Genomic DNA, 27,145 nt, shown 5'->3' with positions numbered 1-27,145 from the left:
CAATCATCTACCTATTCATCCATCCACCCATCACGCAGCCCCACACACACACAAACTTGAAAGCACCCCAAATATAAATAGACTTATCTCTCAATAGCTAAAAGGTTTAGAAACTTTTCAAGTCCCGCCACCCCACATCTCTATAGACACAAACACAATCCACATCCCATTGGATTTAACTGATGTTGTATCAACTCTCTAAATTAATGTAAGAATTTTACCTCTATATACTGAAATGTTCACATTCAGAACAGTTGTTAATTTGTAATGTGTCTTAGCTATTGTATAAACCTTGGATATTAAACATTTGTATTTGTTAATAGTGTTCTTCACATTTTTGAGTCAGGGACTCTATTGAGAGTCTGACCACTTGCCATGTACACACTTTCACATGACTTACTGGAGGTTAATAGATCCCTTGGAGCTTAAGCAAGGACCAGCCAGGTAGAGAATCCCTTCTAGACTATAAACTGCCCTTTGGCATTGGTGTTACAACAACATTGTGAATGCTTTCAAAGAAGCTGGATACCTGCAGAGAGTAAAAGTTGGCATGAGGCACTGAAACTAAGAATTTGATTTGGGAACTATCAATCAAGCACTGTTATATGAGGGCTAATCTCAGAGCTTTCTAGAACCACACTAAAATTAGAATCTCTTCTTTCCCTGTGCAGTGCCGAGAATGAGCACCAAGACCAGCTTTGGCTGTTCTTTTCCTTTTCTTCTCCTTTTCTTGAGTACCCAGCCTTGTCATTCCACGTCCTTACTGACTTTGTCTTTTGTTGAAAAACAGAAACCTTTTGTGATATCAAGAGCTAAGTTCGTGCAGTGCTCTGTCACACTTGGCAGTCACAAACAGGCCTTCTTCAAGACTGTCCGTGCTTCTGGGATGTTTTGACTTTAAGAATTATTGTGTACTTTACTAGAAGTACAAAATAAAAACCACTATGAAATTATCCACTTAATCTTTTCATTACAACCCTCCAGATTTAATGCCAAATAATTATTTCTGGATTGCCTTAGACCACTGAAACTTTAGAAACCAGGTGGTTTTTCTTTTTTATGCTTTTATTCTCATGTATTACTTTTTAGCATAACAGGGTAAGTATTCCCTCTTGTGTTACATTTTTATTTATGCATGTGTCTTGCAGGTGTGGTTCACATTGGAAATTCTGGCTCTGGACCTACAGACAAATATTAGATGAAGAGTTAGGCAGTGCTAAGGCAGTCTCATTTAATAAAGTTAACATCTTGTTAACCATAAATAATGTGTATATATATGTCCCACTTATATGTCAGTGGGACCAGGTAGTCTTTCCTGTAAGTAACTACACATCTGTGAAAAGAGAAACATTAGAAGTGGGAGTTAAGTGTAGTTATGCTTACGTACCAACATTTGCTACAAGTTACTTTGCAAGGAAGACAGTATGAAATGCAGATGTATTCCTGAGAGTAAGTGTTCATCTGTGGCAATTTGTATATTGCCAAATACTTCTTGATTATCTACTGTGTACAAGTCTCCCTGTTTGTGAATAACCCTGTATTTATTCAATTCCCAATGTGTGCATTCAACTCACTGTGTTTGTGTGTGCTCAGTTCTGTCTGACTCTTTGCGGCCCCGTGGACTGTAGCCCACCAGGCGCCTCTGTTAACTATAGAAGGTTATAATGATAGTAAGGTCACTTGTAAGACTTTAGAAGTACTCTTATAGATATAGTGGGCTTCTGGGATGACTCAGACAATAAAGAATCTGTCTGCACTGCAGGAGACAGTTTGATCTCTGGGTTGGAAAGATCCCCTGGAGGAGGAAATGGCAACCCACTCCAGTATTCTTGCCTGGAAAATCCCATGGACAGAGGAACCGGGTAGGTTGCAATCCATAGGGTCAAAAAGAGTCAAATATGACTGAACATGAATGCATTTATTGTTAAATAAGATTAGAGTGTATAGTCATAGGTGCTCACTTGTACATCATGTAAAACAAAACCTTGGATATATGAAGAAAACAGTAAAAAGAATATGTCCTTACTCATTATTAAGAATCAAATAAAATTTATTTTATTAAGGTATACTTGATTTATAGTGTTGTGTTAATTTTTTCTGTACAGCACACTGATTCAGTTATGTATGTATATATTCTTTTTCACATTCTTTTCCATTGTGGTTTATCACTGGATAGAGAATATAGTTCTCTATGTCAACAGGGTTATTAATAGCATCTGCTTTAATTGGGTTGCCTAGCATAGTGTAAGAACTTAAAGAACACTTTTTTTAGTGGAAAAATCAAAATCTTGGTTTATCCCTTGCTTGGAAATGTGAATGGAGAGCAAAATTCTAATCACAGTTAAGCTGTTGAGTAAAACTGTGGCCTTGGACACTGTGCCTGCCTCTTCTTCCTATCCTCCTCTCTTAACCTCCTTCTAGGTTAGAAAATGAAATAGTGGACTTTACCCTCTGTAATTCTGTTCCAATTAGAGTTCTGTAATTCTATGAGCATTTAACCAAAGAAAACCAATTTAGAAACAAAAAACTTTATCACCGGAGCTTCATTAATTGAAATGAATGTCAAAAGTGTAATCTGAATCAGATCCCATGCCTGGAAAACTCGCCATTTCGGGTTAATCTAGAAAACACTTTTTTGTTGCAGTTCACCTCTTGAGGCCCATAGTTCCAGCATTTGGCAACTGAAGCTTGTCATCAGGGCATGATGCCATAAAGACCTTTGTGCAAAGAGGGAATAAACCAGAATGGAAGGAAGCCGGTAGTAGGAGTTGTGGAGAGATGTAACAAGTGTCGAGAGACAGAGTATAACTGAGTGGAAAATAATTCTCCAGGGGCAAAGAGAAAATTGTTGAAAGGAAGAACATTAGGAAACTAAGTTTATCTCAGGGATTTATTCCAAAAGTCAAATTCCAGAGGAGACCCAGTTCTGTAATGCTTTCCCAATCCTTATTTATGCTATAGTACAGTGATCATTATTTAAAATGAGAAATTATAATGTTCTGAATAAACAAGGGGAAATTGAACAATTTTTATTGTTCATGGCACACAGTATAGTCTTTTAAAAAGAATTTCAGGAGAAATGATCTCTACCATTAACTTGAAAATATTTATTATAAAACTCCCAATTTTTTGAGCTTTCTTATTAAGGCTTTACCAACTAAATAGAGTGTTCTTATTTAAGCTTTACCAACTAAATAAAGCATAAAGAAATTTTCATAATTAACTATTTCAGTTTTTTTTCCCCCCCAAGGTCCAAATTAGTAAACCACAGACCTGGTAGTAAAATTGTTTCCATTGTTCTTCTCAGATTTTTTTTTTTTAAGTTTGCTAACCGTATAAGCAATTAAAAAAAATTACCAAAATTCCTTAACAAAACTAATCACATGGTAGATAAATGAATAAAATCAGTTTCATTCATAGTCATCTGTCGTAAATTGTCATTTTCCCCAGAGTAAATATATATTTAGCTATTTAGAAGAGGAAAGATAATGGAAAAAATTCAGGTTTATTTATTTACAAACATATTTAGATAAGTGAAATTTCTCCTACAAATACAGATGAAATTCTGACTTCTGATTTACTCTTATGCTATATAACTTATACATGTACCCCAACATGGTTCCCAGATATACATGAATGGACTGTTGATACTAATATTAACTGATTAAAAAAAAAAAACTTGTCTATAAATGTATTCTCTGTATTTTCTGTGAAAATGAGATACTTTTTTGACATTGCTGTACATAAAGTTAATATCCTGCTTTTTCTGTATTTTTATTTAATAATTTTAATGATACCTTGATAAGAATCTGTGTATTATTCATAGTCCTGAAGAACTTACTGTTGTTTAGTTTCTAAGTCATGTCTTGACTCTTTTTGACCCTGTGGACTGCAGCCTACCAGGCTCCTCTGTCCATGGGATGTTTCAGAACTTATGTGGTTGTTAGAATAAAGACAGTACTTGGAGGTAAGAAAATAACATAGTTTCTTTCAAAAATTCAGTATCTAGAATTAGTAAACCATCTTTAAGCAAATAAATATTAAATCCTACTTTAGATAGCGTTCAGAAAACAAATTATATTTATCACTTAATAAAAATGAGGAGGTGCAGCCAGTGTCTTAGAATAAGATTTTCTTTGCTGTTTATTTTAAATTATGATTTCTCCCTAATGATCTAGTTTGATGCAATTGTTCTATGAAAGATAAAAAGATAAAGTTTTTAGATAAACATTTTATAGATTTTAGTTTATTGAAAAATCTATAGAGTATAAGTGTTAAATTATGGATTTCAAAAGTTGAATATGAAATTACTCTTAATATTTTAATTACCATTGAAGACAAGAAGGAAAGTTATCTGGTTTGGAAAAATATATTTAATTTCCAAGCATCATAATATTTAATTATCCACAACTTTTAGATTGGGCTTTCCTGGTGGCTCAGTGATAAAGAATCCTCCTTCTGCCAAACAGAAGTCATGGGTTGATCCCTGAGTTGGGAAGATCCCCTGGAGAAGAAAATGCAACCCACTCCAATATTCTTTCCTGGGAAATCCCATGACAGAGAAGCCTGTCAGGCTACAGTCCATGGGGTCGCAAAAGAGTCAGACATGACTTAGCGACTAAACAACAAACTTTTAGATTAGCCAGATTCAGAGACGTGAAAATTTGCAGATCATTATTTTAATAAGGTACAAAAACTTAAGACATTTTGTGTGAATTATCTGGCAAAAGAAAACAAAATGGGGAAGTTCTTAATTTACATTCTCTTGGAATGAAACATTAAGATTTATATTACCCCATAGTTTTTTATATGGTACTTAGCTAGTACTTAAAATTTACAGCACTGAAGTCCTGTTTCTACAGTTTATCTAAATACTAAATGAAGTGTATGAAAGATATCTTTGTTGAACAAATAGCTACAGTTCCTACTGGATTTTTTTATTTTCTTTTTTGGTTGGAAGACTTGAAAGGGCATTCATAGGGAAATCAGAGAGATCTAGCTTACATGCTGATACATGATTTATTATTTTGAATTTATTACTCTGTGTAAAGAGGAGAAAAAGTCTTTTCTAGAGTCATTGATTGTTTTGTTTCCAAAGTATTAGTGATAAGAAAAATATTACGTGAGCTCAAGTGAAAGAAATACATACTTGAGAAAAACCATCTAACAATGTGATAATCAATTTTTCTTCATACTATAACTTAGTAGTAAAAGAGTATTTGAAATGCTTTATGATTATAGTCTGAATGTTGTACATGCATTTTAGTACATCACATGGAACTATCTTAGGTCATGTTTACAGTACATACAAAATATCCAATCTCAAAAGAAAAGATACAACATGATTTATCCTTTGGATGCATGTAAATTGGTATTTAGTTCTGGACATGTTTAAAGAAAATAGTGTGGAATATTATTTAAAGGACTCTCACAGGAAGGAAATTTCCAAAGCTAGACAGTCTAGAAAATTTTACCATTAACTATTTAAATGATATTTTATTCAGATGATTGATACTACTAGGTACTGCCTCCTCCAGAAACTTTTGTTGAAGTAACTGGGTGTCTTAAAACTACAGATAAAAAGCTCTGTTTCCATTCTGTTTTAGGCAATAGTTGGTAGATAAGATTTAAAATTGAAAGGTGATAGAGAGGGGACACACACACACACACACACACACGCTACTTTTGAACATATCTAACATTATGATTCGTAGAAGGCAATGGCACCCCACTCCAGTACTCTTGCCTGGAAAATCCCATGGATGGAGGAGCCTGGTGGGCTGCGGTCCATGGGGTTGAGAAGAGTCGGGCACGACTGAAGTGACTTAGCAGCAGCAGCAGCATTATGATTGACATTCTGTAAGAGTCTAGAATTGTAGTTATCAAGTTGTCCTTGCAATAAAACATTAGGATATTTGAAGATCTCTTTAAATGATGGAGCTATTAGCAAATGAATTGATTCTACTTCAACTTCAAATAGTTCCAGGTAAAGTGGCTAGAGCAAGGCAGAAAGGTGGAATCAGAGATTAGGAGAATTGAGAGTCAAGTCAGCCCCAATAAATATCAGAAGTATGACTCATTCAACAATCAGATTGTAAAATACTGCAAATTATGAAAGTCCAAGGGGACTTGAGAAATACTCATTTTTAAGTAAAAGCTTTGCATGACTGAGAGATTTCCTGACAAGTAGTACAGGAGAAAGAAACAGATGTTACAGATTTGTTGATTCATTGAGAGTTTTTGATATAAAAGTGCAGTTGCCTTTAATTTTTCTTTAGTTTTTAGTTAGGAACTAGACTAAGGGAAAATGTACATAACTTGAAAAAATACCTTATTTTCCTTGATAGCCATGATGAAGACTGTTCTACTTATACTTGTTGGCTGATAGCTATAAAGATGCTACAAATAATGAAAATACTGAACAAAAGTTTGGTTTGTACATATAAAGCACTATATTAAACCTATTGCTTTTTTGTTTAAGAAATCTTATTCACATAATGATCAACTGTGTTTAAATTCAAAATAGTCTTTCTAATTTATATGTCAGTTAAATATGTGAATTTTTAGTGACCCACAAAAAGGGAGGAAATAGAATATCATAAATCCTGGCACCCCACCCCCAGCATGTTCTGAATGTCCTCTTTAAGATGACTTATTTTGTGTTGAAACATAAATTTATGATCAGATAATGTCATCAACTAAAATTGCATTTTCCCCAATGGCTACATGGCTAATAGTCTTGGACTAAAGCATAGCAAATTGAAAAGGGAAGCTTAATTATTACATGGTCAAAATGACTGTTTCTGTAATCGAACTTTTAACTTTTATCCAGGCTTTAATTTGTGGCAAAATTGACTTAGGATCTTAATCTGTTAAATGTTTTGGCTGTTGTTATGTCTTAGATTTGTTTTTTTTTTTTTTTAATATGTCTTAGATTTGTGTTGAGAAGACAAAGAATGTAGTTTTCTTATGCTGATAATCCCACTGTAGGTTGTGTGTGGCGGGGGAGGGGTGGAGAATCCCCAGATTGTCTGAAAGACTGGGTCAAGATAGTGGTCTGCTTCCAGGAAGGATGCTAAAACTGTTTCCTCAGGTGACCTCCCTGAAGGTGTCCTTGGTGAATTAGGCTATCCCTCAGTCTTGGAGGCTCAGACATTTCATTTTGTGCCCACTGTGAAAGTGGATCCATCTTGTAATGGTAGATTCACCCAAGCTAATACTTATTCCTTCATTTTTTCATTCATTCATTCTTTTATTTATTTTCAGGACCAGGACCAGGAATTAGACAAGGTTTTGTGGATACAGTGGTAAATAAGTCTCTGTGCTCATGGATTTCACAGTAAAAGAGGGAAGAAAAACAAGTAACTGAAAGTTTATGTACAAGTCAAGGGATAAGAAAAATGAGTAGAGAAATCTGAGTCAAACCTGATGACTGTTTTTTATGGCCACCTTCCTGGCCAACATATCCTCTAATTGGTTGGAGCCCAAGCTGTTATGGGTTGTTAAATATTTTTCAAATTACCCCTCCTTGCATGGCTGTCATGGGGATATCGCTTTACTTGAGAAACCAAATCTCAGTGAGCCAGTTTCTTGATATATAATGAGTAATATCTATCAGAGGAGCCAGAAGACTAGATGGCACACCTAAAGAAGAAACTAGAAGTGGTCTGAGTATAAATTAAAAGATTGTGATGAATCCAGTGTTTAACCCTATCAATACAAATGAACTTTGTGTATCCATTTCATGAGAATCTTAACCTTAGTGGCACACGGACTCTGGGCCATTTTCTAGGATTTTAATACATAGATAGGTATTACCACTGAGTTCTTAGATTTTCCTTTTACCATATCTATTGTAACTATTTCTCCACATTCATTTTGATAAGTCATATCTTACTGGTCTCAGAAAGATTCTCTTTTTCTAAGATGACTCTGTCTGTTGGTATCAATGCAAAAGAGTTAAAGTTTAATGCTTTAAAGAACAATCTGATTTCTAAATTCCTGGGGAGCTCTTCATCATAACTTTCAAGTACAGACAAGAGTTTTTATTTGGATAAGGTAGCTAAATATTCTCCTGGATTTCTATGTTCGTTTTTTATGTTTTGGACCAAACTACCATGTTTATTCTGGCCAACAGATTTAAAATCTAAACATAAAGGTTTATTTTTCATAAATATGTTTTGAATTCGACCTTCACAGGGAATATTTTAAGTGTCGTAATCAATGAGGTTTCAGGTACCACTTTACAGAGAACTACTGTGATTATGTTTTTGTGGTTGGATTTTTCTGAACCCATTAGCTACATGGTAATGGAGTGGTGGAATTTGGGTTTTGAGAATCATCACACCATTTGGTTACCAGAAATTCAATAAAAAACAAACATGAGTGATAGGTTTATGTTCTGGTACAGTATATTTTTAAAATGGTGTTTGTTAAGCCCTCTAGAGGATGCATCAAAGGGAATATGACAATCCGTCTTTGATCGACTGAGCCGTTTTATGATTGGGCTCTGCATCAAATGTTAAAAGATCAAAAGGAAGAGGCAAATTTAGCTATAGGCGAAAGATAGGTCGTTTTTTCAGTGGGAACAGTGTGTATCTTTGGATTGGTAAAAATAGGATAATGAAAAATATCCTTTTCTAATTTACTTCTCTCTTCATTCCCAACATCATTTGAAAGCATCTGTTCCTCAGTGTGAATACAGAGTATACTTTGTGACTAAATAACTTGCTCTCTTTGCTTGAAAAAATATTTATGGATCATGAGCAAAGCAATATTTGAACATAAGATTTTCTATTTGAGATATTTAGACTTCTTAGAAAAAGAAGAAAAAGTTTCCCCAAAATTACTTGAAGCATTAATGGTAATATAGGAGGTTTCATTTATCAACAGTATATTTTGATTGTTGCTGTTGTTTAGTTATTATTTTGTGTCTGACTCCTTTGTGACCCCACGGACTATAGCCAGCTAGGCTCCTCTGTCCATGGGATTCTCCAGGCAAGAACACTGGAGTGGGTTGTCATCCCCTTCTCTAGGGGATCTTCTCTGCCCAGACATCGAACCAGAATCTCCTGCATTGGCAGGTGGATTCTTTACCCTCTGAGCCACCAGGGAAGCCCTAGAGGCATGCTAAAATTTATTTTCTGCATTTAAATATATCATAGGCATATACATATTAGAGGATATTTGCATTTGGCATAGTTGGGAAACAGAAATGATTCTCATTTTGATTTTAATTCATAGTGTTCTTTTTGGCAAGTCAGTTGGTAACTCTGGGCTTTAGCTTCCACATCTGTAAAATGAGAGGCATGAGGTAGGTGACCTAGCTTTCCACACAAAGTGAGATTCTGCTGAATGTTATTGAGACTAGAGATGTGGGTGGTTTAAGATGATAAAATGTATAATGTCAGCAACTGGCCTTACATACAAGTGACTCTCCTACTTGGGGAAATTTGTGACTGCTCTGCTAAGGTCCGTCTAGTCAAAGCTGTGGTTTTTCCAGTGGTCATGTATGGATGTGAGAGTTGGACCATAAAGAAGGCCATACACCAAAGAATTGATGCTTTTGAGCTGTGGTGTTGAAGACTCCTGAGAGTCCCTTGGACTGCAAGGAGATCCAACCAGTCCATCCTAAAGGAGATCAGTCCTGAATACTCATTGGAAGGACTGATGCTGAAGCTGAAACTCCAATACTTTGGCCACCTGATGTGAAGAACTGACTCATTGGAAAAGACCCTGATGCTGGGAAAGATTGAAGGCAGGAGGAGAAGGGGACGACAGAGGAGGAGATGGTTGGATGGCATCACTGACTCTGGACATGAGTTTGAGTAAACTCCAGGTGATGATGATGGACAAGGAAGCCTGGCATGCTGCAGTCCATGGGGTCTCAAAGAGTCAGACACAACTGAGTGACAGCAGCAACTACTGTGGCTTCTTATTTTTCCCAAAATAAATCATTTTCCTCTTTAATGCTTATAACATATGCTTTAGACTTAGTATGTGCTGAGTAAGTATAGATTGATTCAGTTCAGTTCAGTCCAGTCGCTCAGTCGTGTCCGAGTCTTTGCAGCCCCATGGACCGCAGCACGCCAGGCCTCCCTGTCCATCGCCAACTTCCAGAGTTTAGTCACACTCATGTCCATTGAGTCGTTGATTCTAGAGTGAAGCAAACATATTTTGTGAAACCAAATATAATCTCAGCCTAAAATGGAATTCTGGTTTTTCTGTCATGACCAGGAAAGAACAAACAACTTGGTTTTTTTCTATAAGGATTCTGATTTTTTTTTAATTATCTTATAATACATTTATCTAAAATATATGTAAAAGCATATATGTTAATGGTGTGTAATTTTGAAGTACATGTGTGTGCATGTTTCTTAATTTCTGGGTATTTGAGTGGTGAATCTTTGCCATGCCTAACAGTGAACATTGGATATTTAGCAGTGAATCAAGTAGCCACACTTCCTGACTTCATGGAAATTGTCTGCGACTATATCCTGTATGTGTCCAGAAGGGGAACATATTATGTGTGTGCATGTAGAACTTTGTCCTTTGTGATTCTTTTTTTTTTTTTTTAGCCTAGCTCATGTTATGAATTCGTGTTGTTTAATCCATAGGAAAACCTGACAAATAAAGCAAGCAAATAAAATTAGATGAAGACTGCCAAGAAAAATAGTCTTGAATTTCAGAGTGTGTATCACAAGATTTTCAGATTTTCTCGCCTTCCCCCCTAAAACCGAAACAAACAAACAGAAAACCCCAAGTCTTTGTCTGTAGGGTGAAGGGAATTTGTAAGTTTGTGTACTGGCATTAAGCAATGTTACAGAATGAACCCAAGATAAGTTGGTCATCTTAGAGATATTCATATGTTGGGTTTTTTTTCCCCCTCTACTTCCATTTTTATTGGATATAACTCAAAGAATCAAAGAGGAAGCAGACAGCAAAGAGCTCCCACCCAACTATGTCTAAAATCTATTTTATTTTAATCTCTGTATTACTTCCCTATATTTCCTTACCCCAGTTACCAAAGGAGGTTGAGAAGAAAATGTGATAGTTTAATCTGCCATAATGCTACTCCAATTATACCTAGCGAGATGCCACTCATCATAAGATGGTTTAATCACAACTTTATATTAAACATTCCTAGTGCAGAGTGTTCCCTCCAGCCTTCCCCGAAATTCCAGGATCAAATCAGCTGGGCATTGCCATCATCTTTTTCTTTTTTTAATTTTTATTTCTTGGGAGGGGGAATTGGGAAGGGGAACACATGTAAATCCATGGCTGATTCATGTCAATGTATGGCAAAAACCACTACAATATATAAAGAAAAGAAAAAAATAATAATAATTTTTATTTCTTAAATTTTTTCCAGTCTACTGAAGGCAGCAAAAAGAATCAGCACATTTACTTTCTTTGGATGTTGTACCAAGTAGGGTACAAGTGAGTGTACTTTTTTCCATTAAAGTTTCATTAACATTAAAATTTACCTTTATTAATGGTTTTGATAGAAAAGTTACTTTGACATGAAGTTTTCATACTGAAGTCTTTATTTCTTTATACTTCTGGAAAGACTGTACCCTAAGAGGTAGATGCACATGTTTTTGCATAGTTTCTACATCCCTAGAAACCCTGTAAATCAGACTGTGAATGGAAAGGCTGTACCTAAAACTGACATCATGAAGCACATTGATAGAACTACACAGGATATAGTGGGGCCTTTGTCTTTTCGCTTCAGCAGCCCAAATCTAATTGTTGAATAATGTGCTTTAGAGGACAGTGCTGTCTTTCACGGAAATGCTGTGCCCAGAGTTCCAGCCAGGCAGTGAGCTATTTCTAGTCCAGTTTCTGGAGGGTGTACGTACTGAGAACAGCTGTACAGATGTTGGCATAGGAGCAACTCCGAAGCCAGTTCACATGGAAACTTAGATTTGCTTCCAAAAGACCTTATGTGAACTATAGGTGCTTAATTTTCAGCTCTCCAGTGAGCAAATGTTTAAATATAGTAAACAGACATGACAAGATAGGCTGTCCTTTGTGGTTTGCTTTGCTCATGTTCTTTTGTGAAAAGGGTCTTTACTGTGTTTGAATTGCTAATGACTAGATACGATCCTGCATTTGTTGCTATACATTAAGTTTTTCATACAGGAACATGTCTTTTATGTTTTAGCCAAGAGCTTTGGCCTGCATTTTAAGTTCAGCATGGTTCATATATTTCTCATTGACTGTTGTTTGTTATGAGACATATAGTGACCAAGGACCTTTTCCTGCCTTGCTCACTTTTGAATCATGACTTTCAGTTTTGTAGAAAAATAATTGTAAAACATCAATAAAATAGTATCCGTGAAAAAGATGTATGTTGGAGAAAAAATATTTTTGATAATTTAAAAAAGTATTCCTTTCAATAAAATCACATATGTGCAAACTATTAATATCACTTTACAAGCAAATATTTTTTGTTTTGGCTTATTTTGCACTGTGAGGCTAGCAGTCCTTCTGCTTGGGACAAAACCACGTTGGCTGAGTGGTCCTTCAGAAGAATGCCTAATGTCTTGCTCATCCCCCAAACAGAAAGTTATTGGAGAAGAAAATAATTTTGATTGCCTTGAATAGAAATTTTACTCAAATTATGTTAGCAAATGATTTTCAGAAAAGATCTGTTATCTAAATTATCTCCTATTTAATTTAATTATTATGAAGGAATCAAGAAACCTAAACCATCTTTTTTGGATGGAAATTTGATGCCAAAATGGCATATGGCCTTCCCATCATATATACTTCCCTGGGAAATGATATATGTGTATCTAGAGCTTTGTATTTATACTGGAATCCCACATTGCCATTGTTTGGAATTTCCTTTTCAGTTTTTCTGTAAGGTGGACCTTCTTAATGTCATTTTATTAATTCCTGGGGCTCAGTCTGATGAGTCAGGGGTGACTGAGCTTTGTATTATACTTGCTACTGAGCAAGAATAGTATTATACCTATTGTTATTTCAAAATAACTTCCTTAGATAACACCCTACAAAATTTCCCTACTTGCTGTTCTAAATGGGATCCTGAAAGGAGTCTGTATATTAAAATAATATTTCTCTTTCCCTATAATGGGCTTCCCTGGTGGCTCAGACTAAAAAATCCACCTGCAATGCAGCATACCCAGGTTCAATCCCTGGGTCAGGAAGATCCCCTGGAGAAGGGAATGGCAAACCATTCCAGTATTCTGGCCTGGAGAATTCCATGGACAGGGGAGCCTGGCAGGCTATAGTCCACGGGGTGGCAGAGAGTCAGACACAACTGATCGACTTAACACAACACTTCCCCCAAACAACCCTGCAAAGCTCAACGGTGACTGTGAGCGTAGAAGCAATTTACAGAAGAGCCAGTGATGGCTCAGCTTCCCCAGAAGCCAGTGAGAGTCCTGAGCAGCCCAAGTCCTCCAGCACTCTCCAGCGACAGAGGTGTGTCCGCCTGGCTCAGCCCTCCTGAACACTGACCAGCTTCTGTTCTTAGATCAGCACCTCCAACGGGAAACACGCGACTCTGTTTGCCCTGTGGACCACCTGCCCCGCCCGCTTTTGGTGGCTTGGCTTCCTCTCTGGCTTGCCTGCAGGTGTGACTTTATTCATTCACCTATAAACAAGTCACTCTCCCATTTTTCTGCAGTTTAAAAATAAAGCTGGCTGAAAGAGGACAGTAAGCAAGTGGATTTTTATACTATCCTGGAAACTTGTAATTATCCAGCGTGGTGAACTTCATGAACTTCTTCCAATGTGTTTTTGCTGCAGACTGGTGATTGGTGTGAAGGCTCCCTGGGGCAGGGGTGAAGCCATTTAACTGTGGAGAAGCTGATGAAGCTGCCTGGATGTAAATAACCGGCCAGCGGCTGTACAATGTTACCCCTCCATCGCCTCTTCCCCAGCCCAGTGCAGCTTGAATTAGATAAACATTTTGGCAATAGAGTAGCAGACCAAAGTTCAGCCTCATTGTTCAGTAAGTGTATTCACTTTATGAAAGTAATAGATTATTTTTTTTCTTTTGTAAAGTAAGCTGGTAGGCATCAAGAACATACAAAAGCAGCTATATTAAGTAGAAGGGAGGTGATTTTTTTTCCCTTGATGTAACCACACTCTAAATCTTCACAATCTGTCACAACTTGCTCTGTAACTCTAAGCCAGCAATATCAAAATAGCACAATAAGTACTGTTAGCAAGATGTGGAAATTTCTTGAGCAGTCGGAATATATCCCAGAAGCCAGGATGTTTGCCAAGCACTAAACTCCACTTGCATTCAGCCTGCACTGGCTGATTTATGGCTCCAATGTGGACAAATAACACAAACAAGTTGGGACTCATGAATACTCGAAAAGACCCTCTTCCTTATAATCTCTTGAGCTTTCCTTGGGGAAGCGTCCAATGTTTCATGACTCTCCCAGAAGTTTCTTCCAGTGGAGGGGCAGCTGAAGCTCTGATCTGTCACTCCACTAGAGTTTTAGAACCAGAAAAGGCATTTCCTTCAAATATGGAAACCAAGGCCAATCACTAGCCAAGAGCAGAACCCACTGTGATCCACTTGTCGTGTGTCCCAAATATTCACATAACCATAGATTATTTCAAGAAGACAGTTTAATCCCCTCTCACCTGGCACAAAGTAGTCATTCACTAAATGCTGGTTGTTATTGCAGTTATTTTTATTTCTCTTCACCTCCAGAGAAGATGGGTTTATGACTTTATATGGGTATATATGGCATGTATTCACATTAAGAAAATACCTTGAATGGTAATAATTTTAGATCTGGAAAAGATCTTGAGAAAGCTTCTAGTTCAGCTTCATAAGCATATTGTTCTTACTACAATGATTTTTTCCCATAATAATAACTTTTTTTTTTAATCAGCTAGACCTTGTGAGTTAGCTAAAAAGGAGTTGGACTAACAGTTTTTCAAAGTTCCACTTTAGAATTTACTAAAACTTGAGATAATCTATTTCTCTCTCACACACACACTTCTCTAATACTTGAGATTTATGTGCAAAGTTAACACTGTATAAATATTTTGAAAAGTAATTAATTCCAGTGATGGATTAACTTAAGGCAGTTAGACAGCATATTTAAACAACCTATTTATGTATAAAATGGAAAGTTGTACTGAAAAAACATCTTTCTTTATTTTTTAAAATCTATATTATGTAATTTTTACATCAATTCTTCCTTATTACTAAGTTGTTTACATTGAAAAGTATTGCATAAAGGGACAGAATTATTCAGTTGCATTGATAATTTGCTTTGCTCCAAACCTTGACTATTTAAATTGCTCCTATTTAAGTGCACAGACCTGAGTGGTTTTTTTTTAATCCTCAAATTAAAGGCTCATTTGGAAAATTTGAGCTAAGATGCACCTACTGCCATCTTCTTCCTAATATATTGTCCCAACCTATTTGGAGAGTAAGTTTCTAAAACCAAAACTAGTTCTAGCTATTAATTTCAGGTTCCACATCTGCACCCATAATAAAAGGGACCTTTTAATCCTACTTTCCCTCTGACCACCCTCTGATAAGCATAAATATAAAGATATTTAAAAGAAAACTGAAAATGAATGGAAGTAGGGGCCCAGAAAATTGAATGAATAAATGAATGAAAGAACCAAAGTATGACTAACATGCTCTGCTATTAAATAATAACCACAGTCACAACACTATAAATGAATATTATTTGAGCATCTCTCTATGAGCAAGTATAGTCCTAGCACTTTACATGGATATCTCATTAGCTTCGTTCAGTGCTCAAGGAATTAGTCATGTGCTGTTTAGCCAGTAATGACATCATTGCCTTGATGGGTATTAGAACTATAATTAGCTTTTATGAGGCTAAGACATTCTCCACTTATGTTGGTGAGATTTAGCAGTACCTTTCTGGGTAATACTAACATAAACCAGTTTTACCCTGCAGTGCTGCCTAGATAATCCCAGGTTTTCTGTGGCATTCTTAAGTGAAATGAACATTAGGTGAGTGTTTGTTTTTTTATAGTTTCCTGTTTTTTTTTTTTTTTTTTAAAGAGATAATACATCAAAGTAAGACATCTTTGATAAACAATAGATAGGTCATTTTGCTGTGTTTTAATCTTACCCATCAACAATTAGGCTTTGCTTCACTGAATCTTCGTAGAATTAATCTTCCTTTACCACTGTGACTGCTTTTTTCTTTCCACAAAAGAGCTGCCAGGATAGATTTCTGTCTTTTGTCTCTCTCCTTGTCATCTCTCAAACCCTTTGCATAAGGCTGCAGTTATTCTTACAACAGTTTTTGTTCACTGGTAATTGTGTGTTTATGTGCATAAGGGTGAGGTTTTAAAAATGTGCTAAATACAAATCTGATTATTTTACTTTCCCATAATTAAAACCTTTTAATTTTCCCTCCTGCTCATATTCCATTTAAAAAATTTTTCTGTAGCATTGCTTGTAAAACCCTGCAGAATCTAATCTTGGCCTACCTTGCCATCTTTATCTAATGTTTCTCCCCATTTTGTATACTCTGCTTCAGCTAAACAAAACTCTTAAGTTTCTGGAACAATTCACCCACAAGCTGATGCAACCTGGTGACCCTACTGTGCAGAACTCTCTTCTTTTTCTCCTCTGTCTCCCCTCTTCTATTGGCCAACTTATCTGCTGCATGTTTAGGCCTCAGTTTCTTTCTCGTCTGTTAGAAATGGTTCTATTTCTACAAAACCTAAACCTAGGTAGTTGCAGTCATCTACTCGTCTACCTGCTCCATCATGGGCTTCCCATGTGGCTCAGTGGTAAAGAATTTGTGTCCCAATGCAGGAGACGCAGGACACATCGGTTTGCTTCCTGGATCAGGAAGATCCCCTGGAGGAAGAAATGGCTATCCACTGAAGTATTCTTGCTTGGGAAATTCCATGGACAGAAGAGCTTGGCGGGCTCCATGAGGTCACAAAGAGTCAGACACAGCTGAGCAACTGAGCGAGCACATACGCATGCACCATCAGAGCAATTTTCACATTGTATTATCACTATCTACTTATTTATCTGTATTTGCAGTAATCTGGACTGCAAGGAGATCCAACCGGTCCATCCTAAGGGAGATTAGTCCTGGGTGTTCATTGGAAGGACTGATGCTGAAGCTGAAACTCCAGTACTTTGGCCACCTCATGCGAAGAGTTGACTCACTGGAAAAGACCCTGATGCTGGGAGGGATTGAGGGCAGGAGGAGAAGGGGACGACAGAGGATGAGATGGCTAGATGGCATCACTGACTCGATGGACATGAGTTTGAGTAAACTCTGGGAGTTTGTGATGGACAGGGAGGCCTGGCGTGCTGCGATTCATAGGGTGGCAAAGAGTCGGACATGACTGAGCGACTGAACTGAACTGAACTGAACAGATACATTCCATGAATCTGGGGTTATATTTTGCCCACAACTTATTCCCAGTACCAGACCACAGTGCCAGGCACATAGCTGCTTAATAACTCTTTATTGGGTAAATGGATGTTGGGGATTGTTGAGTGACGAATTAGAAGATGCAAACGGGACAAATATGGAGCACTATATGGTCATTCAAAGATGCTTGCTTTTTTGGATTTCAGAGAAGATTTCGATTTAGAGGAAATATTTTTATACTTGCATTTTCATTTTCATACATAGTTCCTGTAGTGATGGGAAGAATGAGTCAGAGATAACAAGACTGTTGACACAAAGACTAGTTACTGAACTTTTTTCGAAGGGAGGAAAGATAAGAACTAAGTGGCCACAAGAATGAGAGAAGGGGAGAAATGAAAGAACCGTGAAGAAAATGATGTCATAGCCCTTGACAAACCACTTTAAGGGGCGTAGAGGAAAGAAGAGAGAAGGGATATTCAGAGTCCTCGTTTGGATGATTTTCTTACAACTAGCACTTAGAACATGAATAAGTGGTTGGAGGAACAGTGTTTGGATTGAGCAATCTGTGAAGTGTCCAAGTGGAGATGTTGAGCAGACATGCACGAGTATGGTTTGGTGTACAGTAGAACATGTATGTCATCTGCATTTGGACGTAAGGAAGGCCTCTGGATGAGATCACACAGCGAGAATGAGCGAGGAGAGGAAGAGCTGAAGACAGAGGAGATCCCTATAAGTGTTGGCTTGGGGCTGACTTGGTTGTATGATCAGAAATCTACAAACAATGGATGAAAAGAAGAAGCGGCATGGTAGGAGAGTTCTGGTCATAGGATCCAAGCTCAAGCCACAAAGAACAGCTCCTCCGCTGGTGACTGGACATGGAGTGTCTAGAATGAGAGTCTCTGTTTTTCAGAGGACTGGTTTTCCCTTATCTCTCTGTTCTTACATTTTCTCTCTTTCTCTTTTCTCTATTTGCTTATCAGTGTCTTTGTTTGCAAGTGGCAAAGGAAGCTGATACCTTTGTGTTAATATAACTTTGTCATTTTGTTGTTCATCATTCTCTGAAAAATTTGTGTCTCTAACTTCATAGAGAAGTAATCTGACTGAGCAGCCAAGCCCCTGATTTGATTCTCTTCAGGTGAGAGGTCCTCCTCTGGGGTCATGGTACAAATATGACTAAGAGATGCAGGAGGGGACCTCCCAGGTTTACAGTGGATAGGAATCCACCTGCCAGTGCCGGGGACGCAGGTTCGATCCCAGGTCTGGAAAGATTTCCCGTGCCGTGGAGTAATTAATCCCCCACTGTACAGCCCGCGAGCCACCACTACCAAGCCCACGCTCTGCAACAACTGAAGCCTGAGTGCCTAACGCTCATGCTTTGCAACAAGAGAAGGCACGGCAGGGAGGAGCCCACTCACCTCAACAAGAGTAGCCCCCCACCCGCCACAACTAGAGAAAGCCTGCACAAAGCAATGAAGACCCAGCGCAGCCCAAAGTGAAATAACAAAATTTTAATCAAGATGCAGGAGGGGCAGATAGATCTTCTTGGAAGCAGGCACATGTGTGGAGATTGTGAATTGATTTTGTAGTATGTTATTACTTAAAGGAGCACTTTTCAGATTTTAGTGTACTTGGGAATCACCAGAAAATCTCATTAAAATACAGATTTTGTTTAGTAGGTCTAACAAGCTCCCAGGTGATGCTGTGCGGCTGGTTGAGGTCAGGGCCAGCAGAGCAGAGCTATGCTCGGAGGGGGCAGAGAGAAAGGCAGGAGGAGATCAAGGAGACAGTGGGAAGAGTGTGGAGGACACAGAATCAGGGAGTGTTCAGAGCCGTCAGATGTTGAAGAAGGTGAGTGAGATCACATTGGAGTCCTCTTTAGCATAAATAATCTGCCTGATTTTGAGTATTCTTTCAGCAGTGTACAGAAGTCTGTGAGTTCATAGAGTGAGAAAGTCCATGCCTAGATTAATACAGAGTTAGGGGCTTGCAGTGCAGGGAGGAAGGGGATAAGAGACTTGAATGCATTAACTAGAAGGTAGAGTAAGTTATAAGCAGGCAGCTTTAGACTGTTTCAAATGGTGCATTGCCTTTAGATTGTGTTTTTAACAGCTGGAGAAAGACGCGATTGCTTAAGAGAGAATAGTTTCCCATGAAAATGTGTGTGGGTGTGTGTGCAAATGCATGCACATGTGCTTGGGTTCTTAATCTTCTTACACAGGTTATATATCTACATGCTCAGCTGACTCTGGAATGATTAACAGTAGTTCTCTTGTGTGGATCTTCAAAAGTATTACCTTTTGCAGTTACATAGGGATTGTTCTCATGCCAAGGTGATTATGGAAAGAAGATTCAAAGTTTAAACATTAACAGTAACACAGAAGACAGAAATGTGTTTGAGGGTGTTGTGCATGTGGGTTTCTTTGGAGATTCAAAAAATTATTCAAGTTTAATGGTGCTGCCTCACCAAGGAACCTTCAATTCAACTTCTTGTTCATATTCTAGTGAGGTCAGACTTAATTGAACTGACTGAAGTAGAGTGGGACATTTTAAACCATGTTTAAATTATTGCGGCAGAATAGCAGAATGTGTGCCTAGTTCTGTCTGATTCTTTGCGACCCCATGGACTGTAGCCCTCCAGACTCCATCCATGGGATTCCCCAGGCAAGAATACTGGGGTGGGTTGCCGCTTCCTTCTCCAGGGGATCTTGCCAACCCAGGGATTGGACCCGAGTCTCCTGAGTCTCCCGCATTGGCAGGTGGATTCTTTACTGCTGAGCCCTTGGGTAAGCCTAAGCTAGCCCAAGTTATTCCAGCACTTTCATATTTGTGGTGCTTCTGGCGAATATTTTCAGGTTGAAACATCACAGAGGAAAATCAGACAATTTTCTGGTTAACTCTGGGGAAACCAGTGTTTTAGGACGAGTTTGGGAGCAAACGAATGTCCTAGCTTGTTCTGGCAGGAGGGTGGAACGACCAGTGTAACCTTGGTGAAAGAGTGACTTTGCCCTGCGCGGAAATGCTATCTTTGAGCGCCCAGCTTGAAGAGGAATGGTGAGGAGCCCAAGCATGCTTGCCAAGTCTGTCACATTAACAGAAACGCAGATGTCACAGCCAGACTGCCTTCAGATGCCTTGCTATCCTGAGGAAAATACACACAGAGGCCTAAAATCACTTGAATTTAAATACTTCGATGATGTCGTTCAGTTCTGTATATTACTAGTTATTTAACGCCTGCCAGCATCCAAAGTGTTATTTGTATTTTACATTTCAGGGATGTTATATCTGGTGCACTCCACTTGATCAGGGGAAATGTTGCGTGGCTACCCTGGTTTGGTAATGACTGAGGCAGCAGGCTGACTCTAGAGCTCTCCGCTGCTGCCCTTAGATTTCATCTGCAGAAACCCCCAAGGCTGCTAAATATTTGAAACCTTTTTAAGCAATTCATTTAAGAGATTTGTACAGATAATTCAGTGACTTCGAAGAGATGCAAACTGATCAGGCAACTGAAGGGAAATTTTCTAGAGATACATCTTCACCAGGCAAGTTGTCCAACAAATTCACTGGTGCCAGTTTTATACACATTCAGATTAAACAAAATAAAACCAAACCCGAGATTTAATTTAGGTACATTCATTTTGCTCACTGTTTAACACAATATAGGAATATCAGCTATTGCATCTACAGATCTGTGTTAAAAGCAGCTAAAATTGATCTCTTTTGATTTATTTCTTGGGGTCTGATACTCCTGTCTTGGATTTTAAAGAACATAGTATTTGATTTATAGAGAGATACTTGCAGCAAAGGTGGAGTAAGAATCTAAACCTCAGGTGGAAAAAAAAATGAGATAATGGTTATTAAATCTATATCTAAATATTCTGTATACACTGAGATAGCCTTTGTCATAACTGGGAGGTTTTCCAGTTCAGATTTGAGTTTCTTTGAGGAATAAAGTTTTGTGAAAATAAGCAGAAGTGAACTATTACTCAACATTGCAAGCATAGGCAAGAACCAAGGGTGGAATTTGGTTTGTTTGTTTAGATTATCTGAAAACTTTGCTTTTATAAAGTATGGGTGTGAACATGTTATTAAATCTGTCTTTGAGAACAACTTGAGCCAGACGTTTTGAGTTGGGTACCTTTTAAAAGATGTTAACTCTGGTTTTCCCAAGACCTTATTCAGTGGCTACTGTAGCCATCTTTTTATGTAGCCCTGCCTTCAGGAGAGAATAATTTCTTTGGGTACTGGCTCTTTGAATAGGAATCAATTAGCAGTGATATTTTATTGCTCCAAGTGGACAAATCCAAAGCACTACATTTTAGACTCTCTAACATTCTTTATTCAAATATTTCAAAATTAGTTTCTTAAAATATATTAATTTTAGGGTGATTACTGAAGAAGGAAATGACAACCCACTCGAGTATTCTTGCCTCGGAAATCTTTTGGACAGAGGATTTGGGAGGTTTACAAGTCCGTGGGTCATAAAAGAGTCAGACACAACTTAATGACTAAACAACAACAAAACCAGGGTGATTACACTGTGTTTAAGAAATTGCCCATTAAAAAGCATTATCTCTTAAAACAAGATTTGGACTCATCACTTTGGACTCATCATCTTTTGTTTAATCTTGGCAACTTCTTTCCTTCCCTGGGAAAACACTGGACTTACATTCAGAAGAGGTAGTGTGAACCTTGGTCCTGTCGATTAGACATGTAACTTTTGGCAATTTATATAATCTATAATAGCCTTATTTGTTTCTTCTGTAGATGGAGGAGATACTAATTCCCAGGGTTGTTATGATGCCAAGTGAGATAACCTATGTGAAAGCCCTTTTCTGGGATCTATTAAACATCAGTATAATGAACATGATGATATTGTGCCTAGTTTAATGACATTTCATCCAATTAAGATCATCACTATTTGGTAGCATTATCTCTAAATGCAGTTTAGCTACTGTAAATGAGAATCATATAGAAGAATGCTTTACCTGCTTTTTAAAATGATGATTATGGGAGTCTTCTCTGTCTTTTCTGTCTCAGTGGGTGCTTAAAGGAAAAAGAGTTTCTGTTAAGATGGGGTGCTACTTTTTTTTCTTAAATTATTGATGCACAGATTTTGTTATAGTAATGACAATAATAGCCAACACTTAAATAGTGCTATCTGTGTGGCCAGTACAGTTTCTAGGACATTTTAATACTAATCTATCCAGTCCTCCCTATAACCATGGGGAGTGGGTGCTTTTATTTCTGCCAGTGTAAACCTACTTCAGCTTTATTGACTATGCCAAAGTCTTTGACTGTGTGGATCACAGCAAACTGTGGAAAATTCTTCAAGAGATGGGAATACTAGATCACCTTACCTGCCTCCTGATAAATCTGTATTCAGGTTAAGAAGCAACAGTTAGGACCAGACATGGAACAACAGACTGGTTCCAAATTGGGAAAGGAGTACATCAAGGCTGTATACTGTCAACCTGCTTATTTAACTTATATGCAGAGTACATCATGCAAAATGCCGGCCTGGATGAAGCACAAGTTGGAATCAAGATTAATGGGAGAAATATCATTAACCTCAGATACGCAGATGACACAACCATGGCAGAAAGCAAAGAGGAACTAAAGAGCTTCTTGGTGAAAGTGGAAGAGGAGAGTGAGTAAGCTGGCTTAAAACTCAACATTCAAAAGACTAAGATCATGGCATCTGGTTTCATCACCTCATGGCAAAGAGATGGGGAAACAATGGAAATAATGAGAAACTTTATTTTCTTGGGTTCCAAAATCACTGCAAATGGTGGCTGCAGTCATGAAATTAAAAGACTCTTGCCCTTTGGAAGAAAAGCTATGTCCAAGCTAGACAGGATATTAAAAAGCAGAGACATTATTTTGCTAACAAAGGTCCATCTAGTCAAAACTATGGTTTTTCCAGTACTGATGTATGGATGTGAGAGTTGGACTATAAAGAAAGCTGAGCGCTGACAAATTGATGCTTTTGAACTGTGGTGTTGGAGAAGACTCTTGAGAGTCCCTTGGACTGCAAGGAGTTCAAACCAGTCAATCCTAAAGGAGATCAGTCCTGAATATTCATTAGAAGGACTGATGCTGAAGCTGAAGCTGCAGTACTCTGGCCACTTGATGTGAAGAACTGACTCATTGGAAAAGACTCTGATGCTAGGAAAGATTGAAAACAGGAGGAGAAGGGGACAACAGAGGATGAGACGGTTGGATGGCATCACCGACTCAATGGACATGAGTTTGAGCAAACTGCAGGAGTTGGTGATGGTCGGGGAAGCCTGGTGTGCTTCAGTCCATGGGGTCACAGAGAGTCGACATGACTGAGCGACTGAACTAAAAGTGGTAAAACTGAGGTACAGAGAGATTAACTTGTTCAAGGTTACATGGTCAGTGTGGTGAGTCAGATTGACTTTTTTTTTATACCCTTCATTAGCTCTTGGAAGAATTTGGCAAAAATAATGTAAAGGAAATCATGAACATTAGCTGGGTAAGGGATGTAGGGGATAGCATCTCATTATGGAAAAATAATGCTGTCTGCATGTTGGGATGACTCAGATTGTATCTTATTTTCCTTTCTTTCTTTTTTTTATAATCTCCAGTGCCTTTTGCTGGATACTTTACTGTTAATCCACCAGGATTAGTTCTTGGTTCTGAGCCCAGGGTACAGTCACAGAAAGCTAAACATGTCAGAGAGGTAGGCCCTCATCATCTCAATCTCATGCCATGAGTGAAATCATTGGAAGAAAGAGCCTCAAAACCCCATCCGAAGAGATATCCCAGATATGATGCACTCTTTTGGGGGGCTTAGATTTTGGTTGACAGTTTCATATACTATAGTCATTCTTTAATATAGTCATGTGACTCATTTGTATGTGTGTGCCCTCAGTCACTCAGCTGTGTCCAACTCTTTGGGTAACTCATTTATTTGTTCATACATTTAACAAATTTTATCAAAGGCTGCCCAGGTGGCAGGGGTGCCGTGAGGTCCTGAGGGGTCAGATGGTGACTATGACAAACCCTCTGCTTGTTGAGCCTAGAGAATCTTGGGAGATCCAGACAATAAGCAAAATCATCTCACACCAGGAATTCACCCAGCTGCTGCTCTTAATCATGCTCCAAGGAGAGGAGTACGGTGCTCCAGGGGTGGGTAAGAGAAGGCATTTGGCTAACATTTGATGATCATAGATCTTTTTCCCTGTCTATCCTCAGCTCTGTAAAAGATGTTGGAGATTTATGGAGGAGGAACTGGATGGAGGGCAAGTTAGAAAGAATGGATGTGGGGCAGAGTTGACAAACCCCTCCATGACACAAGGTGGCCCCAGGGACAGGAAAAAAGAAAATTCTACCTTGAGCAATGTATTATAACACATCTAAATCCTTGAATATATCACTGCATCATAGAAGGATAAGTCAATACTTACACTAACTACCGTTTTTAAGAAAAGTTATTGTATATTCATTCTACTCAACCCAGTAAAAGAGGGAAGAACACAGGAAGTTGAGAGTGAGTTCCATTAACACAGTAGAAGTCTTTTACTGTTTGAAAGTGTATGTGATCAGTTATTTGACAGTTTATTTATCCAGAATGTTGAATAAATGAGATTGCTGCCTACATTTACATAAATGTTTAAAAGCAACATGAATATTAATTTCAAAAGCATCACTAAATAGAAAGACAGTAGATCTTGGTTTCTGGTTCTAGCTGGTGACCAGGCTCTAGGTAACTAATAATTGAGAAATAATTGATTGCTTTACTTTTCTTTCTACCTCTTAATTATTATCTGTCATTATACTATTGTTTGTATCTTTGGGTCCAAAACTGAAGTGTAAGAATCATTCAGACAGAGACTTTGTCTTTCCTGCTCATGGCATATACTATTTAGAATAGTGCCTGGCATGGAGAAGACATTCAATAAATATTCACTGAGTGGATGACTACATAAGATAATCATAGAGGTATATAATTGCCAACTAAAATCAACAAGTGGAAGAAGTGAAAGTATTTTTCAAAACTATAAGTACTTCACACAAGCAAGGTGATGCTGTGTATTTGGTGTTTTTTTTTTCATTTATTTTTATTAGTTGGAGGCTAGTTACTTTACAATATTGTAGTAGTTTTTGCCATACATTGACATGAATCAGCCATGGATTTACATGTGTTCCCCATCCCGATCCCCCCTCCCGCCTCCCTCCCCATCCCATTCCTCTGGGTCTCCCCAGTGCACCAGCCCCGAGCACTTGTCTCATGCATCCAACCTGGGCTGGTGATCTGTTTCACCCTTGATAGTGTACTTGTTTCAGTGCTTTTCTCGCAGAACATCCCACCCTCCCCTTCTCCCACAGAGTCCAAAAGTCTGTTCTGTACATCTGTGTCTCTTTTTCTGTTTTGCATATAGGGTTATTGTTACCATCTTTTTGAATTCCATATATTTGTGTTAGTATACTATATTGGTCTTTATCTTTCTGGCTTACTTCAATCTGTATAATGGTCTCAGGTTTCATCCATCTCATCAGAACTGATTCAAATGAATTCTTTTTAATGGCTGAGTAATATTCCATAGTGTATATGTACCACAGCTTCCTTATCTATTCATCTGCTGATGGGCATCTAGGTTGCTTCCATGTCCTGGCTATTATAAACAGTGCTGCGATGAACGTTGGGGTACACGTGTCTCTTTCAGATCTGGTTTCCTCGGTGTGCATGCCCAGGAGTGGGATTGCTGGGTCATATGGTAGTTCTGTTTCCAGTTTTTTAAGGAATCTCCACACTGTTCCCCACAGTAATGCTGTGTGTTTGAATTTTAGAAAAAAATGCGATTTGCCAGATGATAACTTGTCAAATTTTTTTGTACTACTAGCTAGCTTTCTCTTTAAACATTTATTTCCTAAGTCTTTCTCTTCCAAGTTTTGTAATATTGCTCTGCATTTATAGTTCTGTAAAATCCCCTCCACCCTAGCTCAGTCTCTAGAGTAGAGATCCTTAATCCTTTAAGATTAAAGTCAGTGAACCTTTGTGAAATCCAGAATGTTACCTCCTAAGACCTCATGTACTCCCTGAAATTGTATGCCAGGTGCAGGGACCCTGTACATTTTACTGGAGAGAGTTCCCCTGACTTGTATCAGATTCTCAGTGTTTATGACCCTCCCCCAAGTTTAAAAAAATCATTGCTCTAAAATTGCGTATCTTCCTTTTACTTTTTGTGGCTCTCTTGGCTTTTCTTTTTTTCCTTGAGATGGTTTCATTTTCCTTTTCATGTTGACGATTGTGTTTTGCTATTGACAAATGCTTGCTGCTTGATAGTCCCCTGAGCGTGATATACCGGTTTATTGCACACCTCTGACCCAGCCCTTCTCTCCGTCTCTCTTTTGTCTGGCCCACAGTATGGGCATGTGCCAACTGCAGGGTGGTCCTCTCTAGCGCTTCCGGGACCTTCACTTCTCCCTGCTACCCTCACGACTACCCCAACAGCCAGGCTTGCATGTGGACCCTCCGAGCCCCCACGGGCTATATCATTCAGATAACGTTTAATGACTTCGACATTGAAGAAGCTCCCAATTGCATTTATGACTCATTATCCCTTGATAATGGAGAGAGCCAGACGAAGTTTTGTGGAGCAACTGCCAAAGGCCTATCGTTTAACTCAAGTGCGAATGAGATGCATGTGTCTTTCTCAAGTGACTTTAGCATCCAGAAGAAAGGTTTCAATGCCAGCTACATCAGAGGTATGTAAACCAAAGGCGGCGCCAGACTT

At 38.2% G+C, this 27,145-nt stretch overlaps 1 protein-coding gene across 6 annotated transcripts in view; it reads left to right on the top strand.

Moving 5' to 3' along the window:
• ADGRG6 (adhesion G protein-coupled receptor G6) overlaps nt 1-27,145 on the top strand; it is a 150,605-nt gene that overhangs the window by 40,118 nt on the left and 83,342 nt on the right. For all 6 annotated transcript variants that reach the window (XM_070461626.1, XM_070461629.1, XM_070461628.1 and 3 more), the window contains exon 3: nt 26,775-27,116. In XM_070461626.1, coding sequence (XP_070317727.1) covers nt 26,775-27,116 — 342 coding nt within the window. The remainder of the gene's footprint in view (nt 1-26,774; nt 27,117-27,145) is intronic.

Source organism: Odocoileus virginianus, chromosome 34, assembly GCF_023699985.2.
Source record: "Odocoileus virginianus isolate 20LAN1187 ecotype Illinois chromosome 34, Ovbor_1.2, whole genome shotgun sequence".
Classification (NCBI taxonomy): Eukaryota; Metazoa; Chordata; class Mammalia; order Artiodactyla; family Cervidae; genus Odocoileus; species Odocoileus virginianus.
The sequence above is the reverse complement of the archived record's forward strand: the minus strand, read 5'-3'. Positions and strand labels throughout refer to the sequence as shown.